This window comes from Elephas maximus, chromosome 4 (assembly GCF_024166365.1).
Source record: "Elephas maximus indicus isolate mEleMax1 chromosome 4, mEleMax1 primary haplotype, whole genome shotgun sequence".
Lineage (NCBI taxonomy): Eukaryota > Metazoa > Chordata > Mammalia > Proboscidea > Elephantidae > Elephas > Elephas maximus.
The window spans coordinates 102,809,942-102,817,906 of record NC_064822.1 but is presented as its reverse complement, the minus strand read 5'-3'; the positions used below and the strand labels follow the sequence as shown (position 1 = coordinate 102,817,906).

At 45.8% G+C, this 7,965-nt stretch overlaps 1 protein-coding gene across 4 annotated transcripts; it reads right to left on the bottom strand.

Annotated features, from left to right (window-relative positions):
* Window positions 1–1,413: 1,413 nt before the first annotated feature.
* On the bottom strand, window positions 1,414–6,772 carry TMEM106C (transmembrane protein 106C). Of its 4 annotated transcripts, none has more exons than XM_049882940.1 (8): window positions 6,716–6,772; window positions 5,930–6,144; window positions 5,028–5,091; window positions 4,399–4,558; window positions 4,166–4,306; window positions 3,721–3,770; window positions 3,003–3,056; window positions 1,414–2,114 (listed from the first exon to the last, which is right to left on the bottom strand). In XM_049882940.1, exons 2-8 carry the CDS (start codon window positions 6,114–6,116, stop codon window positions 2,018–2,020), a joined length of 753 nt encoding a protein of 250 aa, XP_049738897.1. In that variant the 5' UTR covers window positions 6,117–6,144; window positions 6,716–6,772; the 3' UTR covers window positions 1,414–2,017. The 4 variants fall into 4 exon arrangements, with proteins under 4 accessions (XP_049738897.1, XP_049738894.1, XP_049738895.1 ...); XM_049882937.1 differs by having other exon boundaries at window positions 2,021–2,404; XM_049882938.1 differs by having other exon boundaries at window positions 2,021–2,404; window positions 6,644–6,726.
* Between the last annotated feature and the right edge of the window lie 1,193 nt (window positions 6,773–7,965).

Sequence of the window (7,965 nt, the reverse complement as noted above, 5' to 3'; positions counted from 1 at the left end):
ACTTCCAGAGCTGCATCCATTTGTTGAAACACCTCAATTGATATTTGTTCAATTCCTGGAGCCTTGTTTTTCACCAATGCTTTCAACGTAGCTTGGACTTCTTCCTTCAATACCATTGGTTCCTGATCATATGCTACCTCTTGAAATGGTTGAACATTGACCAATTCTTTTTGGTATAATGACTCTGTGTATTCCTTCCTCCTTCTTTTGATGCTTTCTGCATTGTTTAATACTTTCTTTGTAGAATCCTTCACTATTGCAACTCGAGGCTTGAATTTTTTCTTCAGTTCTTTCAGCTTGAGAAATGCTGAGCATGTTCTTCCCTTTTGGTTTTCTATCTCCAGCTCTTTGCACGTCATTATAATGCTGCGTCTTCTCAAGTTGCCCTTTGAAATCTTCTGTTCAACTCTGTTACTTCATCATTTCTTCCTTTTGCTTTAGCTGCTTGACGTTAAGGAGGAAGTTTCAGAGTCTCTTCTGACATCCATTTAGGTCTTTTCTTTCTTTCCAGTCTTTTTAAGGACTTCTTGCTTTCTTCATGAATGATGTCCTTGATGTCATTCCACAACTTCTCCGGTCTTCGGTCATTACTGTTCAATGTGTCAAATCTATTCTTGAGATGCTCTCTAAACCATATACATATATATCTTTAAATAATCTAGTATAATACTGAAACCCAATTTTCAAACCTCATCTTTTGGGTTACTCATAGTCAATGTCAACCAAAGTCATGAAACTTAGCCTTAGTTTGAAAACTCAGAATGTAAAAGTCATTAAAAGCAAATATTAAAAATCAAGCAATGGGAATGGGGACAAAAACTAAGGTGCAAACCTTGCCTCTACCTGCTGTTCTGGTAAGGCTTTCTGAGGCCACCAGTGTGTGGAAAGAGGTAGGGTCCACTTCAGCTGAGCTTTGAAACATGACTACTTAAGTGCCCCAAGTAGATTCTCTGCCCCCTTGGGGAGGTAGCCTATTCCTTGGCGGCTTGGAGACTGTACACAATTCAAAAAATTTTTCAACCTTAAACCTGATTCTCTTATTCAGGACTAAAGCCGGTTGGTAGGGGATAAAATCATTCAACCTCGACATCCTCAAAATAAGTATTTAGTAACACCCTGCTGAGAAAAGCAGCTTTTCACTCCTTAGGCATCTCTGCCCTGCCTCTTTCAACCTCCACGGGGCACTAGGTGCTCACTTTTAGAAGAACAATAGGACAGTCTATTGCTATGAGGTAGATGAGAAGTGAGGGTTGGCAGGAGGCCGCTTTGTGGTTAGTGCTTACTGGGACAGGGAGTACATCAGGATTCCATCTTTGCTTCCCATCCTGAGCTGACCTGCTTAGTGGGTAACTAGCCCATGGTCCCATCCACAGGTGCCTACTAAGATATCCAGTCAACCAGAAAAGACACAGATCAAAGAAAAGCAAGATTTATTTTTCTACCAAATCCCCCAATCCATGTTCCAGCCAATGGATGAAGGGTAAATCAAGCCCCACAAAAAGTCCTGGTAAAAACTTTTTTTTTTTAAGCTCCTAGGCACCTGTGAGCAGATGAAAAGATTCCTGTATTGAATGCGCTTTATTTTCTTCTCTTATGTATTCAAATGTTTCCTCCTTGCTGCCATTTGTGCCCAGATAGGGCACTAAATAGTTCTGCAGCTGTAATTAATAGTCCTATTTTCATGTCACTCTATGGGTTGATACTAGGATCATGGGATGATTATTATGTCCCAAGAACAGCTGAAAAGATCTGAATTAATTCTTCAAACATTTATGGAGTGCGTACTATTTGCCGGGCACAAGACAGAGGCACTGGCACTGACTCTGCTGGTTCTGAGTAACATGAATGGTGCTGGAGAGTCTTCTTCTCAAGTGGTAGGAGGATATTTGCTGGGGGTTGAGAGAACAAGTTTCTAGTCTGCTTACACCCTCTGGAGCAGGTGTAGAACTCAGGCCCCAGGAACATATGCTGTGCTCTCTTGTGACAGGTGCTGCCATCGAAGAACCAAGAGCAACTTCTAAACAGCTGTGGAATTTGCTCCACAATCCACATAGTGATGGGTCTCCAAGGAGCTCTGGGTCATGTGGCCAATGTAAGAGATCTTCACTGAAGTTCTAGGGAAAACAAACCAAAAGGAATTCTGTTTCTGGGAGGAAACAAGCAAGAAAAATTGCCCGTTCAAGCAACAATACCCAGAGGTTCTAGACACCTATCTGCATGATTATACAATCAGGAGGCCAGAGGCCCTTTCAACTTCCACAGAGACTGTGTCATGAGGTAACCCTCGAAACCAGTGGTTTCCAACCAGAGGTGCTGCACAGGGTACTTTTGGCGATGCCTGGAGATGTTTTTGGTTGTCACAACTGGGCAGGGCTGCAGAGTGGGAGAGGAGTTTAACTGGTATCTAGCAGAGAGAGAACAGGAATGCTGCTAAACATCCTACAAAGCACAAGGCAGCCCCTCCCAACAAAGAACCGTTTGGTCCAAAATATAAACAGCGCAGACACTGAGAAACCCTGCTCTAAATCTTCGTACTTCAAATGTCTACAGCAGGTACTTGTACCTATGGATTTAACTGTCACATGCCAGTAACAACCCTAAAAGTCCACGACCCAGGGTAGTTTTTGTGGCTAGTATGCAGGAGCTAAAGAGAAAGTCTGGCCAGATGCCCAGTGCTGCCATCTTGAGAAAGCTTTTCTGTTCTGTACTGCTCTTATTAGGTTTCTAAAGGGATCACATCATTTTTTAGTTCAAGTAGACCCTACTTCATGGAGAAAATAATATACTCTACTGTTCACTGTGAATCTGGGGACTTGTGAAGGTCTCTCCATACTGCATCTAGAGGACATTAAGGGTCTACTGCAACTCTGTCTGTAGAGCAGCAGAAGCCTCCTCTTTGGCTACATGCCTCTGCCCTGTGTGCCACCTGGATATCCTGAGCAAAGGTGGTGAGCTCATACAGGTCCCAACACAAAGCCCATCGAGATAGAAGACGGACGTACCGCATGAAGATCACTATGTTGTGCACCAGGATTTCAGGTAACGTGCAGAAGAAGCTGGCAAACAGCAAATAAAGAAACGGTCAGACTGATAAAAAGGAGAATCAGTGGGAGGGTGCTGAGTTACACTGTTAAACCGAGGAGCAGTCAGTCCTGTTTGGGGTGCCCCTTTCTCCCACACCTGTCCCTCCGACTTAAGCGCTGTCAAGGCTTACTAGCCCTGGGTCCCCACAAGGTGTTGTCCTTGTCCTCCCACATTATACTTTTTTTAAAAATAACACATCATATAAATGGTGGAGCCTGGCTTCTTTGCAATGTTTCTAGTGGCTTAGAGTCCCTGGGTGGTACCAATGGTTAATGCACTTGGCTGCTGAGAGGTTAAAAGTTCAAACCCACCCAGGGATGCCCTGGAAAAAAGGCCTGATGATCTATTTTTGGAAAATCAGCCACTGAAAACTATGAAGCTCAGTTCTACTCTGACATACGAGGTTGCCATGAGTTGGGAGCTGACTCGGTAATAATGGTGGTGGTGGAATGTTCTCTTTTAGAAATTCCAGCACTTCAATTACATATTAAATGACACATCCTCCAAATAAATCTCAAAGCTAGGAGAGGGTAATGGGGCAGGGACTTAGGCAGGACCAGGCCCCGAGCAACTGGGTATGACTTTGAATCTCTTTAATTTGATAAAGAACACATATACAAACAGCATTGTCCTTACTAGACATAGGAAAATGGTCCTCCCATCTCAGCATTTACAGTAAAATTCACCTGAAAATAAGACACCAGAGTCAGTCTGTCGCTAAGCAGGCTCAACATACAGCAGTACTGTTATTAACAACTCAAAGACCCTGGATCATTCTCCCATCGCACACAAAATTTCCCCAGGAAGTGCTTCCAACCTCTTCCCCTTCAAGAGGTCGACAGACATTAGATTACAATCCCGCCTCTACTTGATTTGTAGCAAATCTCTTTCTTACAAATTCTTTAGCTCCCCAAATACTTATATGCTAGTTGGTGTTTTTCATAATTACAGAGCCCTCTAGGTCTCCCTCATCAACTAGTTCCTTCAAGAGGGAAGAAGGGGCAGTAGCGAGGATATAGCATTCCCCCGGTCTACTCTGGTCTTGAGCCCATGCAGCCAGGATTTTAGAAGAACAGCATACCAGTTGCTCGCTCCGAGGTGGAATGACGGAGACATTAGTTGTCCCGTATGTGCCAACCACTGTGTTCATGTACTGAACCTGGCTGGACAAGCTGGTCACTGCCACAGAGTAGAAGTTGGAGTTGCTGATTTTCAAGGTGGCCTGCATCAGGGGAAGTGCAGACACAAATTAGGTCTCCTGAGTCTAAGACTTGGAAAATGCATAACCCAGGAAGTATAGGCCCAAAGTCTTACCGTGATGGCGAGGATTACAAGGGAGTCCTCCTTATTAAACAAGACTTTCACTACTTTGATGCCGTCATCATCCACAAGGACTGAATGTGGAAACAGGAAGAAAACCACCAAGCCGGATGCCAGGAGACAGAGCAAGATGGACAAGAGGACATACTGCTTACTGCAAATGACATAGCACATGACTGATCCAGGTAGCCAGATACCAAATCCAATCAGTCAAGATCAAGTGCAAAATCAGGTGTGAGGGGAGAGCAAAAGGAAAGTACAAAGAACGAGAAATCACAAACTAGGCAATAACAAGTAGAGTGGGACATGGCTTTTAAAACGCATTTGAATGATGGCTGCATTCTAGAAAAAAAAGTTGAGAGGAGCTGTGTAGGCAGAAATATTTCCTCACCTCCCAGAACACCCCTCTTCTCCAACCCAATTCCTTCACGTGGCCCTCAGAATGTTCCCTTCCCCAGATTTTGATGGGGGCAGAGATATTTTGTTTGAGTAATAGTAGTAAAGGAAATGGGAGAATCTGTAAGAACAGATGCAGTTTTCAAGAAGTTAACTGGCATCCATACATATAAAAAGGGACTAGGGACAGAAATAGGTAATAAGAGGTGGCAGGCAGGGTCACTCACGTTCTCTGAGGTCGCAGTCTCTGATCACTATGTGGAATCAAAGCCACCAACTCATTTACTTGCTCTAGAAAAGAACCAAACAATTAGTCTGTAAATCCCATGTGTTGGCAGAACTTTCCTTCACATCTCACATCAGCCTGCCACAATAAATACTCATGTGGAATTAGACATTTCTAAAACACTAGTTTCACATTTGGGTCCAATGAATAAGGAACAAGTAAATCTGTAGAGTGCCACAAATTACAAAATATTCATTAGTGCTGCCCATGCAGTGAAATGGATGCTTTACCATTTGCCAGCTACAGGCCTTGGAAAAGTCTAACTTCTTTAGGTCACTGTCTCCGCATCTGTAAGATGAAGGTTTTGGAGTAAAAGGTTTCTAAGGTTCTCACCAGCTCTAAACCTCTGCTATTCTCTATCTAAGCTGACTTTCTGAGGGCCAACTCAGTAACAAATAATCCTGGACTTAGTCCAGGTTCCACACCTGAGGTGTTCCACACTTTGACTCTCTCTTTCCAAGTGACATATCCTTCAGACCTTGGGCTGTTAATTATTCAGTTTGTTTCCTCAAAAAGAAGCTTCTAAGACAGTCCCCCGCACAGCTGTGTCAGTCCTTATGAGTGACAGCAATAAAGCAATGTGCCTGTCAACAAATCCATAACGTAGTGTGAACTCAGTGTTCGAAACCAGGGAAACAAAGAACAAGTTAAGGAACGGAAGGCTTCCAGATATAAGGACACCAAAAGAAGTTGTGGAACCTGCCCAGGTTTGGTGGGTTGGTTGAGCTGGCTCCTGTTCAGTTAGGCCTATGACCATGGTGTCATTGCTGAGAAGAAAAGCTCTGGACAAAAGCACTCCTGTGGTTATCTTTGGATTCTTGTTGGGAAATCATTGCTCCTCACCTGTTGGAATGTAGCCAGTCCCTTGGCAGGTGAGACAGGTGATGCTATCTCTCCCTGTGAACTCCACATATGGGAACTGCGCAATGGCTTCTTCCTGCTCCCGTTCGGCCAACAGGTCGTCCCTGTTATCTGCTTTCTTTCGCTTGCAGGAATAGGCACGAGCAGAGACAGAATGTTGAGACCCCATGGCTGTGATGTGGCACTTGTGTCATGTCCTAGGATGCAAAGAGGCAAAAGAGTACATGTTAGTGTCACTAACACAGGCCACGAGAAATCACTTCTATTAGAGAAGTGAAAACACAAAATGACCAGACTGCCGACCTGAGTGTGATCCCAACACCACAGGATTTCTACCAGGATCTTGATTTTGTAGTACTGTTCCCCAGTCCTCTGTCACCCCCACAAACGGCCTGGGGAGCGGGCCGCCTTCGCCAACCTGCCTCGCTCCTCACTGCCCCGGGAGTGGGAGTACCCCAACTCCCACGCGGCCCAGCCTCACCCCTTCTTCTCAGCATTTTGCAAACTCTGTGCCCTCCTCGAGAAAGGCTTCCCGGACAAACAATAGACACCAAATTAATAATAGGCCTTAGCGGGCCCCATCCCCCTCCACTCCCAGTCCTGGAAGGAGGTCTCAGGTCACGGCCCCTGGCAAAAAGAGACACTTCGAGCCCACCAGAGCCTCTCAGCCGGGGACGAACGCCAGCGTCCCCAGACCTGCAGGGCACGAAGTCCTGGCAGCCCCTCTCCGGGCCGTTCCCGGCTACCGGCCCCATTCAGCCCCGCTACCTGGTCCTCCGTCCTCGGAGCTGGGCTCCCGCAATGCGCACGCGCCGAATGGCAGCTGGCTCGCGGAACGCCCGCTTGCGCGCGCGCGTGCGCTCTTCACGGCTCAGTAGGCCAGCCCTCTCGCTCAGCTGTCGCGCCCCCTCTGCACCGGTAGAGGGCGGCAGAGAGCGAAGGAAAGCCGCGCTTCGCGGAGAACGGGGACAGGCTGGTGCACGGCTGTTCCCCAAAAGCGCTTGGGAAAGTGGAGGAGGAGGAAGCAGCTGCCGGACCTTGTACCCCATGACTGATGTTTGTCTTACCCCTCCTCAGGGAAAGTCATCTTTGGGATTGGGAGAAGACAAGTTGCCTTCTATGAATGAAGCTGGGCGTTTAGACTGGCCACAACCAACCCACTGAACCTTTAGAGTAAGAAGCAATAAGGAGACATTGCTCCACTTCTTCCACCTCCAGGGCTGGCCCACATCTTCTTCATCTCTTCCCTTGCAAGCTCTGTACCAGTTTGTATTCCTTATTTATACTAATCTGAGTCTGTTGGGGGCAGCAGTATGCTCTACATTTCCAGCCTGCCTTTCAGATGGGGTGGCCATGTGACATGGTTCTGGTCAACGACATATAAGCAGAAGTTGTTGAGTGGGGCTTCCAGGAAATCTCCTTAAAAGGGATGGAGACTGAAATGGTTCTTTGACCTTCCTCTTCTTCGGAGGGGGATTACCAACAGGCAAGGTAGGCACGGTGTTTATCTTGCTTACCAGATCATCTGTAGTGAACAAATTCACATTTTTTCACATCAAAGTTTCTGCTTCTAAGTATGGCTGGCATATGTCTCTCTCCCAGCCCCACAGCACCTTCCTACTGAATCAAAGCCTCTTTTCAATTTTACAATCCCTGACAGGGATGGATGAGCCAATAAGCAAGGTAAACACCGGCTTATTTGTGCTTACTTACTGATCTGTAGAGAATAATTTCATGCGCGTTTCACCACATCTTTGAAATGTGGTGTGATATGTGAAATTGTTCACTACAGATTAGTAAGTAAGCACAAATAAGCCCGTGCTTACCTTGGTTGTTGAATAATCTGCCCTTGCTCTTCTTCCTGCTGTAGGGTTGCTATGAGTTAGAATCGATGCAATGGCAACAGAGTTCTTCTTCCTGCATGGAATTTGGACTTGGTGTTGGTGATGGAGCAGCCATTTTGTGACCATGAAGCAAGAAGAATATGCTAAGGAAGGCTTGGTAGAGAGATAAAAGGA

What these genes read in the sequence shown, in the direction of transcription:
- TMEM106C (XM_049882937.1), bottom strand. Translation starts at nt 6,116, where the DNA reads ATGGGGTCTCAACATTCTGTCTCTGCTCGTGCCTATTCCTGCAAGCGA. An exon ending in GACTGGCTACATTCCAACAG is followed by an intron (nt 5,092 to 5,929) that starts GTGAGGAGCAAT and finishes GTTCTTTTCTAG; the next exon opens with AGCAAGTAAATGAGTTGGTG. An exon ending in AGACTGCGACCTCAGAGAAC is followed by an intron (nt 4,559 to 5,027) that starts GTGAGTGACCCT and finishes TGTCATTTGCAG; the next exon opens with TAAGCAGTATGTCCTCTTGT.